This window comes from Homarus americanus, unplaced genomic scaffold (assembly GCF_018991925.1).
Source record: "Homarus americanus isolate GMGI-L3 unplaced genomic scaffold, GMGI_Hamer_2.0 scaffold13381, whole genome shotgun sequence".
Classification (NCBI taxonomy): Eukaryota; Metazoa; Arthropoda; class Malacostraca; order Decapoda; family Nephropidae; genus Homarus; species Homarus americanus.
The window spans coordinates 197,799-224,111 of record NW_024739802.1 but is presented as its reverse complement, the minus strand read 5'-3'; the positions used below and the strand labels follow the sequence as shown (position 1 = coordinate 224,111).

General features: G+C 42.3%; 1 protein-coding gene across 2 annotated transcripts; it reads right to left on the bottom strand.

Annotated features, from left to right (window-relative positions):
* Positions 1-1,441: 1,441 nt before the first annotated feature.
* On the bottom strand, positions 1,442-25,329 carry LOC121874995 (phospholipid-transporting ATPase ABCA3-like). 2 transcript variants are annotated; one of them, XM_042379351.1, is made up of 31 exons: positions 25,167-25,329; positions 19,058-19,488; positions 17,932-18,119; positions 17,223-17,427; positions 16,645-16,875; positions 16,264-16,382; positions 15,567-15,725; positions 14,907-15,165; positions 14,495-14,671; positions 14,109-14,290; positions 13,769-13,899; positions 13,382-13,518; positions 12,951-13,105; positions 12,626-12,781; positions 12,149-12,359; positions 11,236-11,482; positions 10,452-10,642; positions 10,208-10,317; positions 9,757-9,948; positions 9,322-9,408; positions 8,879-9,055; positions 8,352-8,483; positions 8,017-8,167; positions 7,315-7,440; positions 6,523-6,641; positions 5,701-5,830; positions 5,246-5,408; positions 4,643-4,800; positions 3,884-4,119; positions 3,056-3,667; positions 1,442-2,088 (listed from the first exon to the last, which is right to left on the bottom strand). In XM_042379351.1, the coding sequence occupies exons 2-31, from the start codon at positions 19,107-19,109 to the stop codon at positions 1,825-1,827; spliced, it is 5,457 nt and encodes a 1,818-aa protein (XP_042235285.1). In that variant the 5' UTR covers positions 19,110-19,488; positions 25,167-25,329; the 3' UTR covers positions 1,442-1,824. The 2 variants fall into 2 exon arrangements, with proteins under 2 accessions (XP_042235285.1, XP_042235284.1); XM_042379350.1 differs by lacking the exon at positions 25,167-25,329 and adding an exon at positions 20,148-20,310.
* Positions 25,330-26,313: the final 984 nt, after the last annotated feature.

Below are 26,313 nucleotides of genomic sequence, written 5' to 3'. Positions count from 1 at the left end.
ACCATGGAAGAAATCGGTCCCGTGACTCCATTTAACAATAAAATAATAAAAATAGAATTAAGTTAATTATCTGTTATACAACCTTCTCTCAGCCGAATTCTTACCTGTAGTTAACATTGCAATCCATTACCTGAGAATCAATAACTAACTAGTGAGGGAAAGTGAGAATCACTCTTTAAGGAGATTATAGATTATTTTTTCTGCCTGAGGAAATTTAACTTTTCTTTTTACTTTTACTTTTAACAAAAATTTATATAAATATCATGAGAATTAAGATTAATAAAGTGAAATAAATATAACGCTTCTTTCGTGATCATACTACTGTCTGTCTGTCTGTCTGTCTTTCGTAATCTTCCCTTTTTACGGGATTAGCCCACCAGAGCACATCAGGGCCTGGGGGAGAAAATATGACGATGATAATAATAATAATAATAATAATAATAATAATAATAATAATAATAATAATAATAATAATAAAAATAATAATAATAATAATAATAATAATAATAATAATAATAATAATAACAATAATAATAATAATAATAATAATAATAATAATAATAATAATAATAATAATAATAATAATAATAATAATAATAATAATAATAATAAATAATTAATAACAATAAATAAAAATTAATAAAAAATATAAAAATATTAAATAAAAATATATTGTAATATAATAAAGGACCATAAATAAATAAATAAATAAATAAATAAATAAATCAATCAATAGGTTGAAACATTATATGTATGTTGTGTTGTCAAAGTTGGAGAAACAATTGAAACCCAGCAATTGTGTGTAAATGAGGCAGAAAGTCAGATCAGCAACCTGGTACTTGGTCACAATTTTCGTGATGCCATATGGCAGCAGGGTCTACCATTAGACAACACATTATGCTTCCAATATCTTCCCAGGCGGTAGTACCTCCCTGTTTGACAGCTGCCTACTATCTATAACCACTACCTGGTCTGTCTGCCTTCCTTGATCTTCCTACTGTCTGTCTTCTTCTGTCACCCGTGTCATAGTTTCTTCAGTCCATTTTATTTACATAGTTTATGAATTACAACACTTAATATATCATGTTCCTGCCTTTAGCTAGAGAAAAAATAAATAAATGTCTATATTTCTTACTGTACGTGAACCTGAATGAAGTGTTTATTTATATTGGTTGACGTGGTACTTATTTTTGCGTAGCTGTGTTCCATGTTTATAGTAGTACCTCGAACACGTTCAGAGAAATGTGTTGTATAGGTGGTATGTAAAAATGTTTGAGAGAAATATGTTTGTCATTGTGTTAATTGTTTATTAAACTGAGGAATGTTTACAGGATGTTTGTTAAATGCCTGTAAGTATATTTATAATGGTGTTTGTTAAGTTTGTTTACAGTTATCCATGTTAAGTGCATTTGTGTGTGTGTGTGTGTGTGTGTGCGTGTGTGTGTGTGGTGCTCCAATAAAAAAAAACATACAAGAAAGAGAGGTTGACACTCTACCTATAAGGTCAATGTCAGGTCTCAAATACTCTTAGAAATATACACATAACTCTGTGTGCTGTGCAGTAAGACTCACATCAGTGCACAGGAGAGACGATAAGTGTACACAATTATCAACATATTATATTTTGAGGTCAAAAAGTGCTTCAGTGATAGATATAATGACTGTAATGACGACGACAAGTATAAATGATTATAATGACAATACTATTGATATAAATATAACACATTTGGTACTACTACTACTTATACTACCACCACCACTACTAAGTATTACATTACTTAAAGATCATAACAAAATAGCGACATTCACTACAAAAACTATTCCTCATAATTTAGTTATAAATTCGCAGGGAATTTGAAAATCTCGAAGTTCTTGCGCCGCCGCGGCCTCCCTGGCGAAGGAGAGAAACACCTGCTCGAGGGAGGTGTCGGACGCGGCGTAGTCCTCCACCAGGGGCGAGGAGGTCGTCACGGCAGCCTCAGTCCAGCTTCCCGCGGCGCCTGGTTTACGGCCAGCCTTCAGCGCCTCCATCACAGAAAATAGGTGGCCCCAGGAGTTCCTGTTGGACACTCTGAAGGCCAACATGCCCTGGAAAAGGTGATGGGTTTATGTGTAAGTTAATGTTAATATAAACAGTGACAGTAAATATCCAAAGTGACCCTATTTGCTGACGTAAGATATGTAAACAATAAAATGTTTCATGTTGTGTTAGTTAAAGACGTTATGGGATCAGAAACTGTACTGGTTCTGTTTCTATAGCTGGCGACAGTATCCCGTCCCTTACACTGTGCATAGACAGTGTATGTGTACAGTACAGTCGGGAAAAAATTTATTCGTATTCTCCGTTAATAGGAGGACGACTGTGACGAAGTATTGCTGGTTTTATTCCTTTAATCGAACTTGTATTGGTACTCGCGGCCATGTGACAGGAACATTAACTCCCCAACCTCAAAGAAAATGCAAGTAGTGATTATTACTCATCACTACAAGGGTCTGAGTAACGCTGTGTAGCTACTCTATTTACCAATAATATCGGTATCAACAAAATATCATGATTATGCTGACATATAACTCACAGGTTTGTGCTGGGAGACGAGCGTGTAAACTTTACCATAAGCGGCAAGTAGAATATAATTAATTTAGTGAAATACTGTATTCCATTTTGTATTTACGCGTATTAAGGGACCATTTATCATCTAAACACAAGCAAGATGCCGTTACAAACATAATACATAAGAAGAAGTATAGTTATGGAATTATCGTGAAGTGCAATTATTATAATAACACAAGAAGAGCAGCAGACCTGCCAGTACACGACGATAATCACACATTATGTTCTAAGTCTTCGCCCGATGTTTCAGAATGTTACACACGACAAGGGTAGAGGTACTCCCTCGAGGGTATCTTTGTATAACACTTAGAGGATAACGCATCACCCACACGCTCTTAGTAGCGGGTCTTCGCCACTAAGTTGAGAAAAGAAGTAAAATTGACATTTATAATAGAATAGCAAGTACTAAGATGAGTTGCCGGAGTGGCGGTCACAGATACTTGCCTTATGTTGGTCAGTGAGGGTTGAGCCACGCAGGTGGTATATGATGGTCGTCTTCAGCTCTGATACTTTAGCATTATACGCTTCCTCGTTCTCCAAGTGGCACTGTTCGTTCACGGAATACGTCCTGAGCTTCACCTGGAGGCTGTAGCCCTGCCCGAACTTTGCTTTAAGATGGCCGGTGGTGCCCACACAGCGAAGACTGCCACGAGACATGATGATGATACGGGAGCAGAGCGCCTCACACTCCTCCATAGAGTGGCTAGTAAGCACTACACTCTGCCCGTTGTTTATGGCTTGTCTGATGGCTGTCCACACCCTACGACGAGATGCTGGATCTACTCCTGAGGTGGGCTCGTCCAGGAACACCAGGGGCGGGTTTCCGACCAAGGCCATGGCTGTGGACAGCTTCCTGCGGTTACCTCCTGAGTAAGTGGAGGAGGGCCGCTTAGCGCACTCCGTCAGTCCCACAAGAGACACCAGGGAGTTGACAGTATGTTTCATGCGACCATCGCTGACTCCCCGAAGTCTGCCAACCAAAGTGAGCATCTCCACCCCAGTAAGTTCACCTAAAACCGCATCAAACTGGGGGCAGTAACCTATCTGCTGTACAAACTGCAAAGAAAACATACAAAGTAATTACCGAAAACATCAACTTACACAGAGGAAGATAAACGTTCAGATCCAGGGAGAGGCGACATTGCTATACATCTTGGATAATATTAACGAACTGTGCCTGCAGAGAAGAAAGCCTATAGACAAGAAAATATCACCCTCCAACCTTTTCATAAACATCAGAAAGTAACACAACTCTTACAGTGCGTCACCCACCTTGCCCACGTTACTCTGGAGTGAGATCGTGCCAATCATGGCATCACCTCCGGAAAGTTCCTCGTCTCCCGTCAACATCCTGAAGGTGGTAGTCTTGCCGGCACCGTTCACCCCCAGCAGGCCCAGACACTCGCCTCGGCCCACTCTAAAGCTGACCTTATTGACAGCAGGAGTCGAGGAGCTGTAGAACTGCTTGTACAGGCCAGATACCAGCAGCGTGGCCTCGACTTGTGAATCTGAAAGACAACGCCCAGTGCTTGTTTACCTGCATTGTCTATAAACATGCTGAATCAATATAAATTGTAAGTCGATTTATTTATTTACTTTTGATGTGATTTGATGTTAAGCCTAAATTCCAGTTATCATCTTTTGTCACACGAAATCAGAAGACTAAAAATGTAAAATAAACGTGACTGGGGTGAAAACTTGAACCTATTGTGAGCAGTAGCTCACAATAGGGCACAAGCTACAGCTCACAATAGGTTCAAGTTTTCACCCCAGTGACATTTATTTAAAATTTTTAGTCTTCTGATTTCGTTTGACAAAAGATAACTGGAATTTAGTACACAAACAATATACTACCACACAGAAGTACCAATTACCACACAGAGGTACCAACTACCACACAGGAGTACCATCTACCACACAGGGGTACCAACTACCACACAAGAGTACCAACTACCACACAGGAGTACCAACTACTACACAGGAGTACCAACTACCACACAGGGGTACTAATAATCACAGAGCCGTAAATACCCCCGTTCGCCGTCTTTCTATTCAGCATCAGGGTGTCCACCAGGGCGGCTTCGGTGGCCACATCGTCGTCTTGTGGAAAGTTCTCGTTCACAACGACCTGAGTCTTACTGCCGCAACATATGAGGCTGAGACCTGCCCTCAGCCGCCACCACGACCTCCTGAGTCAACACGTCGTTGTGGTTAGTGAGAGAATTATTATCACAGTGACGAGCACTTGTACTTGTCGTAGTTATGCACAGAATTATTATAGTTAAATAGCTAATTGTCGTAATGAATTGTCTTTGTTATGTTTTTGAATTGTTGTAAGTATAGAAAGAATTCTTTTAGCTTGTACTCAAAGTTAGTGTTGCTATGGAAGTTATTTAATTGTTGCTGTAATTAACAAATTATCAAACTAAAGCTTTAAATTAATGTATAAATTATATAATTATCCTATGATAATCATAGCAATGTTAAAGCCACGAGGATGTGTGTTGAAGCCTTTATGTATGTTTTGAAGCCCCTATATATGTATAAAAGACTCTATGCATATGTTGAAGCCTCGCAGTAACAATTCTAACCAAACCAAATTCTCGTGGAAGACTTTGAAGGCAGGAGACTCACGATAACTGCCTGCCGATGTCCGCCTCGATCACCACCAGCAGGAGTAGGAAGATGATCCCGTTGCCCAAGAGAGTGAGCAAGTCAGCTGCCATCCCATAGTCGTCGAAGAGAAAGTACGACCTCTTGTCGAAGCAAGTTTTGTCTCCCACCTCATTACACTCAGCTGTTGAGACACATATTAACTTGTATCTATACAATGAGTTCCAACCTGAGTGAAGCTTTGAGTCTTAGTGGATATGGACAATCCCTCGAGCACATATATAGCCTAACTTAACCAAGCCTTTCTTAAGCCAACTTGGCCTAACCTGACCTAAGCTAGCCTAACCTAGCCTAACCTTAAGTAGACTAATTTAACCTCACTTGACCAGACCTTTCCCTAAGCTAACCAAACCTAATATAAACTAACCCACCAACAGACAGCTGAGTTAGTATAAGCAGTTCTCGTCAGTACTTACGACAACACATCACGAAGGGGCTGTAGGGCAGGAACTCAGCAAGACTTGAACACAGTTGGCTCTTTACAGTCATGTTGAACACGTCACACTGGGCATTGTGTACACTCGTGTTCACCAGGTGGTAGAACCCCTGTAGGTGTACAGTATATATTGTATAAACATTACCCCTCAACTATCACTGGTGTACAGTATGTATATAAACATAAGCTCTGACCTGAAAATTATACATTATATAAATCATAAATTGATGTAATTTTGTGCTTGAAAATAAAGGAAAGTAAACAAACACCCCCCAAACTGTCTACCTTCAACGATCGACCGCAAACAAACACATTACCTGTTTACAGTCGACTATGAGATATGATCAATTACCTCATGCCTTTTTTTATAAATAATTATTATGAACACAGCGACAGTAACAAGCGATAGTGACAGCAAGAAGAAACTGACCACGGCTATGAAGACAGTGACAGTAGGAAGAAAGTGACTACAGCTACAACGATGGTGACAGTGGGAAGAAAGTGACAACAGCTACAACGATGGTGACAGTGGGAAGAAAGTGACAACAGCTACAACGATGGTGACAGTGGGAAGAAAGTGACAACGATGGTGACAGTGGGAAGAAAGTGACAACAGCTACAACGATGGTGACAGTGGGAAGAAAGTGACTATAACTACAACGATGGTGACAGTGGGAAGAAAGTGACAACAGCTACAACGATGGTGACAGTGGGAAGAAAGTGACAACAGCTACAACGATGGTGACAGTGGGAAGAAAATGACAACAGCAACCAAATACTAGAGACAGAAGGCATCACCCACCATGGAGGCCGGGTAGGTCGGGATGAAGGAGGTGGCCCAGTTGAGGGTGTTACTCAAGGTGATGAGGCTCGGTTGCTGGGAGAGGTTGAGCGCCCATATTGCCGTCGTGATGATCTGACCTGCCCGAGCGAACCAATGACTTGTTTAGGTATACACAAGAGAGTCATTATTGTTCATGATTGATTCCCCTGTGTTTACCTAACCTAACCTAACCTAACCTAACCTAACCTAACCTAACCTAACCTCACCCGTGTCTCCAAACGGCCAACCTATATGACCAATAGCAAACCTATGCACCAATCACGTCCCATTCATTCATAAAGTGATACTACTACTGCTGCGACGATGCCGTTTGGAGACACGGTTTACCACAGGGGGAGTAGGAATACATTTTCGCAACTGTACCTAGGAGGAGGGGAGGGCGTGTTAACATGAGGGAGTGTGAGGGAGTACCTAGATGGAGGGGGGGGGGGAGTACTATACCTAGAAGGAGGAGAAGGGGAGTTACTACAGAGGAGTGTGACAGGGAGGTAAAGGAGTAAGTGTTAAATACCTGAAACTAAACACGACTTATATGTTAACCAGAGTATTTTTTGAAAACTGTATTCTTACAAAGGGAGATGCCTGATATCTAAAGTAAAATCCAGATACCTAAATCAGACTAATAGTTCAGTAAATATATAAATTAAATCCGAATAAACATGCTTTATTTTTTTTCGTTATTCATCTAAAATTTGATGTAAAATTAAGAAACGCAAAAAAATTAATTAATAATGTAATTCCTTCACTAACCAGCAAATATGTTTACGAGGGTTAGAACAGCGAAGCCCGAGGCAGCAGTTTGGAAGGGGAAACTGAAGACGTAGGCCATAGGGATGCTGCCCCACCCGTACAGCAGTAAGAGGAGGAACAGCACAGCTAAAACATACAAATAATAATAATTATACTACCACAAAAAACTAATTATACTACCACAAAAAAACTAATTATACTACCACATAAAACCTTGATGAAAACTTAAGACAAGATTATGATAGATGGTTTGGTTATATGTCATCTGTGGTCTATTGATTGTTGTGTCAGATTAGAAACTTGAATAAGAGTCTTTTAAGGCCTCAATTATAATAGACACTGTTCTAATAGGCCCCAACTCTAATAGGCCCAGACCTAATAGGACCCAATGTTAATAAGCCCCAGTCATAATAAGTTCCGGTTCTAATAATCCTACCCCTAAAAGACCCTATTCCAAATAGACCCCCAACTGTAATAGACTCTCGTTCTATTAAGTCCCAAGCTATCCTAACGTAATGCACTAATCAGAATTGGAACCCATTTGGCCAGTCACTTTTTTAATAACATTCGGGATGAAAGAGGTTTCTATCCCCTCCAAAAGATAAACAAATCATATGTATAATTTCCAAAGGGATCAAAGAAAATATACCTAGAGAAGATTTGGTGGTGGTGTTGACAAGAGAGAGAGAGAGAGAGTACTACCTGGTGCCTCATTGACAGTGAAGTAACCCTTAGAGTCGAAGATCATAATGAAGGCGAAGACGATGAAAGCAGATGCCAGGTAGGTGAAGAAGTCCCAGAGGAAGGTGGTGACCCAGAGAGCCCATACAGGTGCTCCAGTCATCACCTGTACCTGTGATCGTGAAGGAAGGAAGGAATTAAAAAAAGACATGTATAAAACAAGTGGAAAGATGACAGTTCATTATCATTTACCATGCTAAAATGCTACGACAACTGAAAATCACTGCACACGGAGGTACTGCAACCCAAGAAAAATAAACAGTTAGGTTGACAGAAAGATTCTGGCCATCTCGTACCTGCTTGGCCTTGGTTACTCTCTCCTGCAGGGGGAAGACCAGGAAGGAGGCTGAGAGGAAGGCCAGGGCGAGGGGCATCACCATAGAGTAGACCATGGCACTGGTGGACGAACGAGTATTTCCGATCTTCCACTGTGAGGATAATGATAGTAATATGAATTATAATGAATAAATAATTAATAATATATTGCCACAACAAGAATTAGGGAACACTATCTCAATGGCTGTGGCCAACGTGAGTCGCGTCTACAAATATGTTGTATGTTGCCAAGGTATTCATCATGTGCTCCTGTACAGTATGTTGGGTTCAAGAATTCTAAAAGGAATGGACGAAGGTTTTTGTTGCTGTAATATTAATGTCAACGATCACCATATCACTTCCTCCCTGTTTATGATGTGGAAGAGAATGTTGTTATTTGTCAAAAAAATCTCAAGAATGTTGGATGTGTAGTATGTTACCGGTAGGAATGTTAGATGTGTGTGGCTGATAGTGTAAAGGTTTTGGGGATATACTTAGATATACTTACTGTTTTGTTTGGAGGTAAAGGCCTATTGGTGGTTATTATTGAGCGGTCGCTTGAGTTTGTAGCCAGAGTGAGGAGCGCGTTGGTGATGAGGGAGGTGCAGACCCCCGGGGTGTGTAGGGGGACGGACTGATACAGCATCCTCATGTCTGTGTGACCAAACACTTTGAGGAACTCTGCCTGGTGAAGGAGTAAAGACTTTTACTTATTGATCTTGAGGATAAGGTATATGATGTACTGCGGTCTGTTATTATTATCTAGTGTACAGTGGCTAAAACAACTATCTGTGCATACTTTGTGGGAAACAGTATGACACCATGGATAATAAATTTTGGTATATGAGGGCTATCACTAGTCACGTGTAAAATTTGGGAGCATATCGACCCCCACCTGCACAGATAGTTGGTTTAGCTACTGTACATGAACATACACTTATAAAATCTCACCGAACAAACGCTGTTTTCTCTATACTTGTTTAAATGTTCTTTAGCATCACTTAGAAGACTTTCCTCCATGTTTTCTGTGCTGGTCACCTGTAAGCAAATAATTATGATCAATAAATTCAAGCATAAAAAAAGAAGAAACAATATGAATATAAACATGTCACAATACTTTTTGAATCATTACATGTTTGGTTAAACCTTTGTTCTACAGGAAGTATAAGTATCAGTTTTGTAACAGAAGCTGCAACTCTAAGACACGTTCAACAACTGAAACCTTAAGAGAACTTCCTATACAAAGATCTACCAGAACAAAACAACACCAATGTTCCTTCAGCTTTAGTTCTAATTCACAAAGCTCTCAACAGTATCACCAGAAGTCATCCTGCCTATATACAACTCAAGAAGGTCTTAAGTATAACAGCGTGGTCCAGAACCCACCTCGTGAGGACCCCAGAAGAGAGACTTGTAGGCAGCGGCGAGGTCCTCTTTCCCGGGGTCGGCGAGGACAAAGGAGGAGGAATAAGGAAACATAGAGATGTTGAGGAGGAGTGGAGGCTCTAGAAACTTGTCGTCGTTGAAGGAGGCGTCAATCCACAGGCACATGAGTGTCACCAGTACCGGCAGGAGGCCCTGAGTGAAGCAGCAAGTCAAAACTATTGTTACTTTTGTTCGGTAATGATTTTATTAGGATTATTCTGTTGTTAAGACAAAAAGAAAATTCTTGATTGTCTATTGGACATTTCTTTAGATCTACATTACACTACACAGCCAAAAGGATAGACAGCATCACTAATATATACCCTAATATCCTCAGGTGGGGAGGTGATAACAGCACAAGAGAGTAATACAAGTAAGTCATACCTGTACCCAGAAAGAAACAATGTATTACCTGCGTGAGGAACAGCACCCACTTCCTCTTGAAATAGATGGCGCGCTTTACGAAGAACGCCTTGATCCTCTGCATCAGGAGCTTACTTCCCCACAGCAGTCCGTCGACGTCTGTCATAATGGGAAACACATCTTGATAAGGTATATTTGTTGTTGCCTCTCTCTCTCTCTCTCTCTCTCTCTCTCTCTCTCTCTCTCTCTCTCTCTCTCTTATCTGAATACACTCACTCAGTAAGGTCACTCACTGGTCTGACTGCTGAACAAGAAACGCTGACTGCTATATGCATCCGCGTTCTCCAAGTGTCCGTTCGTGTTGATGTTCTCGTTGCCACTCAGACTGTCACTTAAGTTGCCATTCAGGATGACATTCAGAGAGCCACGTCTGTCATCTCTCTCGTCTCTGATAGGGTCAAGACCGTCCACCAGTTCACCAACTCTGAGTAAAACCAGAATTATCATGTATCAAGTTGACTTTTTATTTGGTTCATTATGTATCACAATATTTGGCACAGTCAAGTGTTGGGTTATATCACATACACTTCTGTCTGTCTTACACATTCCCTTTCTTATGTCCTTAACTTGCCAAATTTTCAGTTTTATAATTAAGATTATAGTTTAGTTATTACAGTGAACTTTTATACCGAGTGTAAACTGTTGAGGAGAGATCTACTACTACTACAGTTACTACACACACACACACACACACACACACACACACACACACACACACACACAATTAGTGAATGTTGTTGCAAACTGAGGAACTAAATTAAAGTGGTTGTTTCCATAATTAAATAAAACATGTTTATCCCTCAAGCAAACGTGTATTAAACCTAGTGTGTGTGTGTGTGTGTGTGTGTGTGTATGTGTGTGTGTGTGTGTGTGTTAAATTATTTACTAAATATATTTTAAACTTGGTAAAGGCGTGGGTCACATTTATATTAGAATATCTGTGTTATACCTGTGTTTCAAACTGGGTTAAAAAAAGGGAGGGTGAGTGTTTTGCACCTATATAATATAATGTATTACCTGAGAAACACCTGTTCCATGCTAGTGAGGGAGAGGCCCAAGTGGCGAATATCCAGCTCTTCCTTCCTACGACTGAGGGCGTCAAGCAGTGGGGCGAACTGGGCGGTGTTGGGCGGGAGTTTAAAGGTGACCTCACCACCCTGGGCGGAGCGGAGGGTGGCCAAGGGTAGGTGTTTGGTTACCTCTTGTTTCATCTCCTTCATGTTGGTGGCCTCAGACACCATCACAGTGAGGGAGTAGCCGTCACCTGAGGACATGAGGGAGGTGGTCGGTCCTAGTTCTAATAGATCCTACTCATAGCCGACAGGCATTAAGGGTCGAACCCATGTTCTCATGCAGGTGATGCCTAAGCAAACATGGAATCATGTAAAAGTATTTATAAGCATAAGTACATCGTGAAATACAGGTACACGTAGTAATCAACATAGCGGGATATCGTATAGTGACGCCATTGTCTGCCTCCGTCACTCTTCACTCTGTACGACAGAGGGCAGCACCGACGTTGGCTGCTGCCCCGTCCCGTCCTCAGCTCTTGTAAGTGTCACTGTAGTATTCACGTGCCTCCTGTGATGCTGTGGTTGAGGCTATTTGTGTACGAATGTTAATTAACTGCCTGTGTAAGTGCGGTGTTAATATCTTGTGTCAGTGATCAGTTACGAGAGAAATTTCAAAATTCTCTCCCCTCTGTGTACAGTTGTTCTTCTAGCTTGGACTTTCATTGCCCTTATGGTAAGAAAAATCTTAGGTGAAAATAGAAGGTAAAAAGTGTGTGTTCATATGACACTCTTGACCCAAATGTAAGTTCAGGAGGAGGTCGTTACCGCAGTGAGAACGCCATTCTGTGTACACGAGTGAAGTCAAAATACCATGGCGAGGACGTAATCCACGCCCAATAAGATTCTCTTTGCCTTACCAAACTTGTTCTTGAGGAAGAGTGTAGAGCCGGCACACACCACCTTGCCGGAGGCCATGATGGCTACTCGGTCGCCCAGGACGTCGGCCTCCTCCATGTGGTGTGTGGTGACGAGGACGGTGCGGCGCCCTCGCTCTCTCTGCACCACGTCCCACACCCACCGGCGAGACTCAGGGTCCAGCCCACTGCTCGGCTCGTCTAGGATCACCACCTGCAGGAGGAACAAGGATCATCACCTGTGGGAGGAACAAGAATCACCACCTGCAGGAGGAACAAAGATCACCACCTGCAGGAGGAACAAGGATCACCACCTGCAGGAGGAACAAGGATCACCACCTGCAGGGATTTCCTGTAGTTTGCCTTCTAATGTAAATAATAGCAATGTTACCCGCTTAAGAACGCGGTAAAGTGAGGGTTTGAGTTGCATGAACTCTCTCTCTCTCTCTCTCTCTCTCTCTCTCTCTCTCTCTCCTTTACCTTGGAGCCACCTATGAGGGCGATAGCCAGGCACAACTTCCTCTTCATCCCGCCAGACAGTTGGTTGCCAAACATGTTCGTCTTCTCCTTTAGCTCCAACCTCTCCAGCAGCGCCTCCGCCTCCGCCTTCGCATCCTTCGTCGTCATCCCCTTCAGCTGTGGGAGAGATAGAAAAACAGAGGCATTTTAGAAGGATTCCGTCTAATATTCCCCAAAACAGTATTAATGATATCATCATCATTATTCTTGTTATTGTTGCTGTTTCTGAGGTGCGGGAAGGGAGTGGGATTAGGTTAGGTTAGGGAAGAAGGGTGTATAAGCTCACCCTGCCGAAGAAGAGAAGATGCTGCATGACGGTGAGGTCGACGAAGAGCATGTTGTGTTGAGGACAGAGACCCACCTCCTCCCGCGCCTCCTTCAGGTTGGTGGCAATGTTCCACCCTCCTACTTCAGCATATCCACCGCTTGGGGCGTACACACCTACAGGAGTAGATCCCTTGCTGTCACTTGGAAACACTTATACTCGTCTCGTACCGTAAAACAAATAGCGCAAGTAAAGGCGGACGGTGGGTTAATTTGCGACAGAAGCAACATCAATAAGCTTGTCATTAAGGGGTGGAAGGAGGCGCCAGACGTTGATGATTGCTCGCACTGACGCTGGCTTAATGCTTAGCCTTTCATGACCTCAGTAACACGCACACAAATATCAAGGGAGAACAAGAGACACGTAGACAGACAGACAGAAGAAGAGCTGACCTGTGAGGACGGACATGGTGGTGGTCTTGCCAGCACCGTTGTGACCCAGCAACACGGTACACTGACCCTGGTAACACGTCATGGACACGTTCTCCACCGCCACCTTCACCTTTCCTCCCAGCGTCTTGAACTCCTTCCTGCAACACCACAACCACCATTATTATTACTACCTTACATGGTGGTCCACAGTCACCACTCATAACATCCAGGTCTCAGCTACTGCTTAAGGCTCTTCCAGTGCCTTAGGAGAGTGACCTGACTCATAAGACCAGATCCTAATCTATCACTAAATCCTGTTCAGTTTTATGACTCTCCAGGGACCTCATGAGAAAGTTAAGTTCTAAGCAACTCTTAAAACTGGGACCCATTTTCTTCTTCAGTATATACCTGAGGTTCTTGATGACTATGCCAGGTGTGAGTCCTACAGGATCCCTCTCAAAGTTATCCTTGTCAGTGCCTGGTGTCTCCTGCTGGTGGTCCTCCGGAGATACAGGCGGCGCACCACACCAATACGTCTTCTGCAACGTCAGGATTGAAAAAGATATTACAGTGAAGGAGGTTAGGTTAGGTTAGGTTAGGTTAGGTTAGGTTAGGTTAGCATTAGTTTGTTTAGTCATCAGGTGAAATAAAGTAAGCTTGGCTGCCTAATCTTCAATCCATCCGTTGTTTACTTAGTATTAGATTACTTCCAGGGCTTAAATAACAATATTATACCTGCTGTACTGACCTGAAAAGGGAAGTACCAGCGCTGAGGGACGCCGTACATCCCCGGGCTGACCTGGTCCACGTACCAGGTGATGAACAGGAAGAGGAAAGTGTCCAGCAGCAACATTAACAGGATCATGGCCGGCGTCAGTTGGTCTCGAATGTTGCCCGTTTCCCACAGGTTGTCCCAATGTACGCCGATGGCTGTCAGGATGAACTAATCGTGAGGGAACTGGACTCTCTCTCTCTCTCTCTCTCTCTCTCTCTCTCTCTCTCTATCTATCTATCTCTCCCTCTCTCTCCTATTCAGTATCATTCTTGAACACTCAACACCCATCCCTTTCTTCCCTCCACCCCCTTCTTTTGTTCCCCTACCCTCCCTCTCTCCCTTCTCTATCTCTCACTCACCTCTACCCTCGAACATAGAGATGACCTTGAAGGCCCAGGTTAGGGCCATGTTGGGGAGGAGGCAGGAAGACAGCTTGGGAGCCAGACCCATAGTGTCGTAGTCGTATTCCATGAGGCTCTGAGGGATGAAGTACGAGGTCAACCACACCAGGATACCCAGAGTAGTGGCCAGAGTCGCTGACAAAGGGAACAGGGTCATGGTAGAATGTTAGTAAGAACGACGTGTTTATGTTAGTAAAGGTAACTTGCTCTCGTGTGAATAAACAACACACACTCGAATATATTAAAACAAATCATAGCGCGACCGATGGTAACTTTGTCCATTCTGGGTTACCATTTATGTTTCCTCAACTTGATGACTTGATTTAACGTTCTATTACACTTCTATAATTCTCTCCTGATTTCGACTCACGTTTACTGAAGAAGGTGGCGATGACGAAGCAGAAGGCGATGGAGGAGATGCCGTAGAGGATCAACAAGACCCATAGAAAAAAAGGGTCACTGTAATTGAGGATGGGAGGTAGGTATCCTTCTCCATCTTGCACCGACGCCACCTGTACCTTCAGGAGTATCGTAATGATGGTGGCGTTGATGACGATGACGATGAAGGAGTGGAGGAACCAACCCAACCACACCAACCACCCGTCCAGCCCCATCAACCGTACCAGTTCCTGAGAAGATGGAAGGAGGAAGAGATCACTTGATAGTTTGGTTACAGGTCATAGGTCAAATGGGATTCAGTCTCTTATAGCTCCTAATTTAAACTAACATAACCTAACCTAACCAAGAACAAGGTAAAAAAATAAATTAACAGATACAGTTTTGTTTGTGTTGGTGATCTAACAAGCTGAGAACCACCTTGAACATGTAACATAATATGATGATGATGATGATGATGATGATGATGATGATGATGATGATGATGATGATGATGAATGACCTACCCTCTGATGATGATGATGAATACCCTCTGATGACGATAATGATGACCTACCGACCTACCCTCTGGTAATAATAAATGATAATAATGATAATGATAATAATGATGTTAATGATGATGATGATAACTTACCCTCACTCCAGTCTCCTTCTCATACACCACACTTTTGATGAGGGAGGGAGAGAGTAACACCAGCGATAACACAATGAAGGTTGGGAGGATGGATCCGTAGATTTGACTCATCCCGTCATCCTGTACGTAAGGCGGGTAGGGGTACATCTGCGTCTCAAGCTGGTAGGGAGAGACCAGGTTCTAGAATGAGAGTGTGTGTGGATCATGGAGTATTGTAGGATGTGGGTGTGTGGATCATGTGGGTGTGTGTGTGGATCATGAAGTATTGTAGGATGTGGGAGTGTGGATCATGTGGGTGTGTGTGTGGATCGTGAAGTATTGTAGCATGTGGGTGTGTGTGTGGATCATGAAGTATTGTAGGATGTGGGTGTGGCAGCTGTGAAGGAAGGCCCCATACCCCGCCTTCCGTATGTTCCACCACACTGTGTCACACCCTACCACACTCTGCCACACCCTACCACACTGTGTCACACCCTACCACACTCTGCCACACCCTACCACACTCTTCGTCACGTCCCATTTCTTCCAAAACGACACACTCATCTCCTCCAGATTTCACCACACCAGAGCACAAACCCTTTCTCCCTTATACCCTACACCTACCCAGTACACCCCATCCTCCACCACCACTACACTACATCCCCCATCACCACCAACATCCTTCCTCCCCTCCCCTACACCCCCCTAGGAACCTTACCTTGTACTTGGTTGAGTAAGATTCGTCCCCGGTGAGTTGACTGATGTAGTACCTATCCACGACGCTCTGGATCAAGGTGAAGCCGCCCATATTGTAGCTCCCCCCCAGGTTACCGAATACTGTAGGGAGTGAGACGGAGCTTAGTCAAGATAGTGGTAATGAGTCCATAGATTGTACACATTTCTTGAGGTATGAATAGACCAACTGTACTGGCGGTCTCCAGAGTGAAGTTCTACAAGCGTGAATGCATGTGTGTAGTAGATGCATGAACACGAGTGCTAATGCAAACGTGAGTAGACTATACATGCATCTCTAAGTGTGAATAAGCCCACTTAGACGCTTGTAAAGGAGCACAGATATGTACACGCTGCCATGACTTACTGGAGAAGTTCCTCGGCCCTGGTATCTGAAGGAAAGGGTACAACTGGGAGGTTTGCCAGTACCCGGAGAGTCTCAGGTCGTAGTTCAGGTTTTTGGGAGGTTCGGGTCCAGGGTCGTCCAGGTCGTGGAAATAGAGACCCACGTAGAAGGCGGCGAGGGAGTTGTTGGTCTCGAAGTACGACTTATCGACAAGGACGTCCATGTCATGGTTAGTGGCCACGGGCTCGAGGGCTGAAACACAAGGGGAGGCGCTGCTGGTGAACTTTGTAAACAAAACTAATAAACAGCCCTTCACTCACCACTGTAAAAGGATTTGAGATAAATCCCCCAATATTAAAGGTATAACTGACAGGAAATATTTGCAAAGGAAACCAAGGCGATAGTAAATATTTACAAGGATATTGAGACGCCATAGATGAATTACAAATGCTGAGAAGACTAGGGTTTATTTATAAATGGCACTTAATGTTAATTCGTGAAGATAGAGAATGCACTAAGACAACCCCTCCCTCCCTCCTTCCCTCCTTCCCTTCCTCCCTCCCTCCTTTCCTCCCTCTATTACTTCCTCTCGCCCTTACCACTATGATGAAGACCCAAGTAATCGGCAACGTATTCAGCGACTCCCTGTGTGAAGTTACCAGGAGGACCATAGAATAGCTTCCTATCCCCTGGCAGGAAGTTCTCAATCACCAAGCACTTGAGAAATAAGTCCATCCAGTGACCGTAGTGCCCACAGACAATCTTCCGCAGGTTCAACTCTGTGGTCGGCGGGAAGGTCGAGTTCTGTACGAGGAGTCGATGTTATTAGACGTTATATTAAGGTTCATATCATGGGGTAGAGAGAGAGAGAGTGTGTGTGTGTGTGTGTGTGTGTGTGTGTGTGTGTGTGTGTGTGTGTGTGTGTGTGCGTGTAAAGTTCTGACCGATGACCATTGATATCTGTAAGAGACTAAAGATAAAAATTTATTAATAATAAAAAAGTTAGTTTACAAAGATTCTGAGTTTCATACACGCCTTTTTATTTTTTTTTGCTTCTGTTATTTATTTAATTTTTCTACTAATTTATCTGCATTCAGTTAACGTTTCCACTTACTGCTGGTAGCCCCTAGATTATCATTGATTTATTATATTATATTTTGTTTTTGCATTTTAAGTTAAGGTTTTGATGTTTTATTCTTCAGTCTGTCTGTCTATCTCTCTGTCTGTCTGTCTGTCGATAATCTGGGGCTGTCATCGAGTGAATCTCCTGTCCATAAACAAGAAAGGGGTTGTGCCTGACCCACTCACCTTATTAATGTACTTCGGGAGGAAATCACTGTCAGGGAGTAACCTAATGGTGAGGAGGAGGGTGAAGAGGAGGGCCGGGAGGAGGATCTCGAAGGTGGTGAGGAGCCAGTGTCTCTTCCTCAACAGGAGGTTCTTCCACCCCAGGAGCAGCAACTTCCGCCATACGCTCTTCTTCCGCCGTCTCGCCGCTAGAAGAGACAGAGAGAGGAGATACGAGACGGTGAGACAGGGGTGGAGTGGAGGATGTGGAGAAGAGATAGGGAGGTGGAGGAGAGAGATGGGATGAAGTGACAGTGGTGAGACGGTGAGAAGAGACGGATAGAAGAGAATGGATGGTAAAATAGGGTGGAGAGATAAATGGGAGAAGAGCTGGTCAAGGAGAGACGAGGGAGAGGCGGAAAAAATAGATAAATGAGGAGAAAGATGGAAGTAAGGAAGGGGGAGATAGGCGGAGAGACGAGGACCAGGGTAAGTTACACATACAGTACTTACATGCGTACACAAACGCACACATATGCACTCATCCATGCACCTGTAAGTTTACACACATATACACAGATGCAATCACAAAGATATTCAAAGTAACACAAACACATAAATAAATAGTTAAATAAATAAATAAATAAAATATTGCGTAGACTACGATTAAATATACACACATAATTCTTATCAGGCACGCACACATTCATCTATGAACACACACACACACACACACACACACACACACACACACACACACACATCCCTCGTCACACAATTGCTGTTCGACACCACAACCGCATCCAGCCCATACGAGCACGAACTGATCGCTATAAGAACAGCCCAGTCCCAACCATTGTAAAAATTATCAACAGCTCGTAATCAACCAGTGTATTCACTCCCAGTCAATCTTATTTTTTGCACTGTTACTATGTTGAAATGCCCTGCAGTATGACCTTCTCCCCATCTAATTATTATATATCACATTTGTATCACTTATGTTACTTGTATATCAATTGTAAATCATGAGACCCATTCCCCAGTTATGTAATTGTATATTTTCAGCCTTCTGGCTGCCATGCTCTTTCAATAAACCGTTAATTATTATTATTATTATTATTACACACACGCGCGCTCATAGACATACCTGAAGGGGTGGCTGAAGGTGCAGGAGGTTCCACGTCTGCGTCTGGATGCATAAAGATGTTTGTTTTGAGTTTCCTTTACACTTGTATTCACTGGTCTGAAAGTTTGCGTTCACTAATGTGGCGTTTTGCGTTTACTGTACATAAAGTTAGCGTTTACTCTTTCGATACTACTGTCACTACCATAAGAGTCGGCGTTCACTACAGTAGTTAGAGATTCTTATACACGTCACTGAGACAACAAATCTTCACGCGGTCACTGTTCACTGTCACCTCATCTGAGATTCTTCGTGTTCACAGATCTACCACCACGCGTTCACAACTTTCGCATCACAGCTGCGTTCACTGTTCCAGTACCCTCAAGTGTCCAGTGCTGCGTTCAGTGTTTTTGTTTTTTATCAGAATCTGACGCATTCACTCGTCACTGCTTTATCTGCCGTAGAATAATGAAAATGAGTCAGTTCTAATGGTCCTAATCCTTATAAATCCAAATATTAAAGGTCCAAATCATTATAAATCCTAAAATTAATTATCCTGATCCTTATAAATCCCAATATTTATGGCCCTAATCTTTATAGACCCTAATATTAATGGCCCTAATCCTCAGAAAACCTTATCTGTATCTCACATAGTAATCTCTCTGTCGTTAGTTGCTATGTTTGTCTTTGTCAACAATTCGTTATCTTGACTCTGAACCTACAGTAATTTCCGGAGGAGATGGAAGAGGCATTTATATACTCTCTCTCTCTCTCTCTCTCTCTCTCTCTCTCTCTCTCTCTCTCTCTGATACTATAAGAAAAAACAATATTAACAATGTAGTGTTATGTGAAGCGCTCCACCTGTAATTACACCATTATCTTAAAGTCTAAAAAACAAGAATAGACTTAAAACTTTTAATTGACGACAACGACGACAACTACGACGCTGGGGGTATGGCGTAGGACCTTGTGTGGTTAGTACTGGGGTTAAAACACGCCACCCTAAGAACACCAAATGTTGTTGTCATAAGAACTCTACTATGCACAAACACTTCATGACACACTTTAACTAACTACCTATTACTAATTATTTTTATTAGTAGTATTGGCTTACCTAGATGTTGGGGCAGAGTCGTCCAGATTTACAAGTTAACATCACACACGAACTCTATAACCAAAGACAAGTTCTCGTTGGTGTGATGTAGCCAGAGAGACAGAAAGACGTTCAGTGGACTATGGTGGTCGCAACCAGTGTACGAGGGACTGTGTAGTTCGTGTTGGTTCTTATCACTATCGGCGTGCTATCTGTTTCAAACTGCCACTGCATCACCGACTACAGATAAGCACACACAAACACATAAGCGTCACCCTTCCTGTTGTCGTCACTTGTAGTCATGTAACTAGAGTGTTTAGTCTTGATCATATGGTTGTTTACAGTGGGACCTGAGTTATGGTAACAGTGAGAAGATAAGAGTTGAAAGATTTAAAACGTTGCCTCTCTCTCTCTCTCTCTCTCTCGTATGTCTGACAGCTGGTGACCCGCCTAGTCATTGCTAGTAAGTGTGTGTGTGTGTGTGTGTGTGTGTGTGTGTGTGTGTAACTGTGGTGCATGAAAACCCAAGTTAAATCTGGCATAACAATTACAATACTGATACACAAAACCCAATCTCAGTAAAGACGACCATTAAAAAAAAAAATCACACAACACGAACTGGATCAAATAAATCGATTTACAAATAACAAAAATACATAAAAAAAAAAAAGATCATAAATGGCTCTAAGTTACTACACCATTGAGCCATTTAATCTTTGTTTTCATCAGATAATGTTTATAACCTACAACACACCAACCAATTCACTCTATTTACCTTCACTGTTATAGTATGACAGATCAAATCACATACTGTAGTTAAAAAATCACAAATAACCCCCCCCCCAAAAAAAAAAATCACGAGAAGGAAGGGTGGTGGAGAGACGGGGGAGGGAGGGGGTTAATATGGCCGCCACTGATACCTATAGTATTGGTAATTAATGGTGGGTTTATTTACGGGTCAAAATAGATGAAGTAAATATAACCTGTGATGAGGTTAAGTAGTAATAGATTCCTAGTTCTTATCGTATTAGGTTGGGGTCCATTAGAACTGGGGCCTATAAATATGGTGCCTATTAGAATGGAGCCTATTAGTTCAGTGCCTATTAGAACTGGAACCTATTAGATTGGGGTTTTGTTAAGACTAGGGGCCCATTTAACCTCAACATCAATAGGCACATCACAACTACTTCCGCATTATGTTGTGACACTGATATGAGGGTTATGCTATCCTTCCCCCGAGAGGATTTACGGAGGGTTATCTGATAATGACGTCACACATTTGTAAGTATCGATAACGTCACGAAGAATTTTTTTTTTCTCTAGGATTGACATCATCAGAGTTGTAGGTTGTGGTGACGTGATTTATTTGAACTCTCTTTGATGACGTCATATATTGAACTCATTTAGAGCCAATATCTTCTGAATACATCATTACATTTGACCTGCTAATAGACATGTCATTCGTGCTTACAACTTCACTCCAGCATCAAACTCTTATCAACAAACACCTGCAGAAATTACAGTCAGTTGTCAGCAGATATCGTATAAACTTGACTTTGTTCTCTATCTCAAGTCTCAATGAAGTACGACAATTTGGGATGGTAACACTGGCAGCGGAAAAGGGATGTTGGCGGACGTATGATACAACAAATACTTTAAGCTCCCTTTAGTGCAATTTCCTCGTGTTATCACCCCCCTAGAGATGATCATCACCCCCATATACCACGGTATGACGACGGGAGAAATAGGATTGGGGGAGTAGTGAGTACCTAACACAGTCAAACAAACAATTAAGTAGTTTATGACATAGAGTTAATCCTACTGTATTGTCGAACCCACCTCTCTCTCTCTCTCTCTCTCTCTCTCTCTCTCTCTCTCTCTCTACATAACACCAAAGGGGTTTATGTATAGTCAAGACACACAAGGTTATCAGCTTTCCCATAACTTATCACTGAACCAATATTAGAAGCACCTATGACTACTGTACCTCACCTCTGCCTACACACTAATATAAATATAAATGTCTTTCCTCCTCATATTATTTTTTTTCTACCATATTATTATTATTATTATTATTATTATCATTATTATTATTATTATTATTATTATTATTAGTAGTAGTAGTAGTAGTAGTAGTAGTAGTAGTAGTAGTGCTATACGAACAGAAGCAGCAGCCCAGAAGTTATGCTACAGCCTGGATGAGATGTCGACTGTCCTTCTCTCTCCTTAGGTCGGCTTTGCTCTACCTCAGGGGAGTGAGAGCATCGGCCCCAAAGCCGACAACAGTTGCAGATATTGACTATGAAGCAACAGTCACTGAATGCCGCATAGATGTGCGACTCAATTAACTCAACACAACTAGGATAGCTACTTATGTATTATGATATTTAATTTAAGGTAATAAAATGGCGGCGAAGGTGTGGCTATCAGGGGAGGATGGAGGCCCCGTAGTAGTAGTAGTAGTAGTAGTAGTAGTGAATAGTTGAACTAATAGAATTACTTTCACTATACAGTCGTAGTAATAGTTTACGTACTCTGACATTTCCTTGTCCACTAGAGAGAGATTTGCCTTGTATTCCGCAACGCGTGTGTCACCTGTTATCACCGAGGCATTATATTACAAGCTATCTTATCGTGGGCGTGTGACGTGGTTATTTTCCTGTGGGTGAGGTGTGGTGTGGGAAAGTGTAGTGTGGGTGAGGGTGTAGTGTGTGGGAATGTATTAGGCGTGTAGTGTTTACAGCTAATATTACATCACTGGTAGGACACTTAACTAACTCCTAGAGTCCTTCTCATGTTTACACCTTCAGGACAATGTTTATAAGTCTGAAACACCACCAGAGGGATTAAATAACTATAACCTTTAACACAGTACTAAATCCTAAGTCCAGATTAATAATGGTGCGTACGATACTCTTTCCCTAAGCCTCCAACAGTAACTTAGTATAGGGATTGTGTGTGGTCACGATAGCGTCTCTCTCTGGTAGTCTAGGCTGTGTTTTCTTCAGTCTATTATTATAAAACCGATATTTATTCCACCATACTAAATAATATTGTTCGTGTGTTGGGCTGTGGTGCCGATGAGATTTAGATTGCATGACATCAAGTTATCACAAGTCTTATCTTTAGTAATGCCAGCTATTGGTCTTACACAATGTTTTAATTATGGCCCGTGTAAACTCCACCTCTTGTGCAAGGATGGTGAGCATTATGCCTGGCGCTAAATACTGTACGTCTACATCAGTATAAATTATTATCTACAATCGTGACTGGGAGGGATGGGACTAACTAATCCAGAGGAGATTGCTGACACTGAACATCAGAATTCACTTAAGCTCACGGCAGCCCTCACTGACCACATAATAGCCCAGAATGCAACAGGGGAAGTGGACACCAGCGAAGTAAATAAGATCCGTAGGTCCATTACAACAGATCGGCAGCACAGCCAAAATGACATGTTGCAGCAACTATTGCTGCAGGTTCCAGAAAATTTGACAAAAAAAGTAGCTATAGCGCAGGAGGTGGGCGCCTCGAACTGGTTAACTACGTTACCGATAAGGGCAAATGGTTTCAGCCTTAACAAACAAGAATTTACAGATGCCATTGCTCTAAGGTACGGTTGGCCAGTAGATGGTTTGCCCTCCCAATGCGTGTGTGGCTCTTCCTATGATGGCGATCACGCCATGGTCTGCAAGAAGGGGGGCTTCATATGCATGAGGCATGACGAGGTAAGGGATCTCACAGCAAATATGTTGAAGGAAATCTGCCGGGACGTCATGGTAGAACCGACCCTCCTTCCACTGGATGGCGAGATCTTCCAACACAGGACTTCAAACACATCTAACGAAGCCCGTGTGGACGTCAGTGCTCGAGGATTCTGGACGCGGGGACAGCGAGCTTTCTTCGACATCAGGATTTTTGATCCCATGGCCGCTTGTCACCGTAACCTAGCTCTCGATGCTGCACATAGGAGGAACGAGAACGACAAGAGACGGGCATATGGGGAGAGAATTCAAAATGTTGATCAAGGCAGCTTCACTCCTCTAGTGTTCACAACCTCTGGTGGGATGGGCCCAAGTGCAAGATGTTTCTACGCCAGACTCGCGGAGTTGATCTCCGAACAGAAGCAGCAGCCCAGAAGTTATGTTACAGCCTGGATGAGATGTCGACTGTCCTTCTCTCTCCTTCGGTCGGCTTTGCTCTGCCTCAGGGGAACGAGAGCTTCTGCCCCTACGCCAACAACTGCTGCAGATATTGACTATGAGGCTACAGTCACTGAATGCCGCATAGATCTGCGGCTCAACTAATCTAACACAGTTAGGATAGCTTCTTATGTATTAGGATATTTAATATTAAGGTAAATAAATGGCGGCGAAGGTGTGGCTATTGGGGGAGGCTGGAGGCCACGTTAAAAAAAAAAAGTAGTAGTAGTAGTAGTAGTAGTAGTAGTAGAGTTGTTTTTGTTGTTTTTTGTTATTATTTGTATTGATAATATACACCTGACATTCCCCCATTTGTTCCTCCGTCAGAAGCTTCTGGTCTCGTCAGTACAATCAAGTGTCTGAGGTTGTTAGGATTTCACTACCATCGAGAACGCCATTAAATGTTACTGTTATAGATTCTCGGTACTCTGTTCAATGTGACAGGTGTGGGTTAGGTTAGGTTAGGTTAGATTAGGTTATATAAATTACATATATTTATTGACTAACAACTTGTATTAAAAAAAAACGCCCTCGAACAACATGCAGCAATGGTTAAGTCACAGCCCAGGAGACGAGTATTGCTACCAGTACTATGAGACGCTTATCATCAGTACTGGCACTTTAATCACCTGGAAATTAGCCACCCAAAGGCTAACCTAACTTAACCTAATGTAACTTAACCTAACTTACCTAGCCTAACATAACCTAAACCCTCTCCCAGGTACCGTTAGGATGGTTAATCTACAGGTGAAATAAACTAAGGAGTCTAATTTACTGGACAGGTAATCCCAAACACACCAAGGTCACTACGACACAAGACACACACACACACACTTACGGTATTCACTAGAGATATTGAATTCAAGTTGCTCTCCTTTTCTTAACCTGAATAACAGCGTATAACAGCACAGACGTCACGAAGAACAGTGAACAGTACCAAGCAGTGTTCCGTGGGGAGGAGGTGAGGGCGCTACACTGTACCACTCCACCAGCACACCAGTAACTAACTACCTCAGCCTCAGGAAGTGTCTCGACCAGTGTTATCACCGCGGTTATGATCCAATTGATGGCGCCTCGAGTCTCTTACAAAGCATTGACATCCAGTCCTTACCTAACTACAATTATATATATTGTCGAGTATAACTTCCTTGTCACGATGGGCGTAGGTCCTGGATCTAGGCAACTTTATCTGAATGCCCGTGTGGGGGAGTACCTTGCTTCGTGTAAAGGTACAGATTATTGAAAGATTCGTAGGATAAACACAGCTCTTGCCTTGTTTATAAATGCAACTACGCGGTTGTATTATACCAAAGATCAAAACTTTTTTCTCAACGATGCATCAAAATTTCACTGAGACTCTACCTTAACTAGTAACGAGTGTATATGGTGTCCCTAAAGTACTGTAACTGAGTGATTGTGTCTAATTAAAGTAGTTCTCTCGTGCAGTCATTTTACATACACTGCAATTAACGGGGATTCCTGGTGGTGGAGGTGGAGTAGTAATGTTTAATCAAAGATGAAAGTTGTGTCGACACTAGACTGGTGGGAAGGATGGTGACCACAGAAAGTATAATATATTCAAGTGATATGTTTTCTTGGTGTGTTCGCTTGTTGTTTAATTTTTTATATCCTTAACTACGGCAAAATACGTCAAAATAAGGTCACTCGACATGATTTCTACAATACAGTGAGATATTTGTCTTTATCTTAAGTCCCTCTCTCAATTACAGGAGACAGAAATGACACAAGACCATTGGCTTTAGTACAGTGATAACAGTTATGACTATATAAGCCCGTTGACATTCCTGATGTCATTATCAGAGAATGACTTGCGAATTATTCAAGACTTATCGCCAACGTAACAATATTAATAACAGTGAACAAATAATAATGACATTTATTACTGACATACCAATCTTGATGAAAACAATTAATAATATAGTTTTTTTTTTTTATGTTTTTGAAGGTTAAGTCGAAGTTTTGGA

What these genes read in the sequence shown, in the direction of transcription:
- LOC121874995 (XM_042379351.1), bottom strand. Translation starts at nt 19,109, where the DNA reads ATGCATCCAGACGCAGACGTGGAACCTCCTGCACCTTCAGCCACCCCT. An exon ending in AGGGCCGAGGAACTTCTCCA is followed by an intron (nt 16,383 to 16,644) that starts GTAAGTCATGGC and finishes CACTCCCTACAG; the next exon opens with TATTCGGTAACCTGGGGGGG. An exon ending in CCCCTTCGTGATGTGTTGTC is followed by an intron (nt 5,409 to 5,700) that starts GTAAGTACTGAC and finishes GTGTCTCAACAG; the next exon opens with CTGAGTGTAATGAGGTGGGA.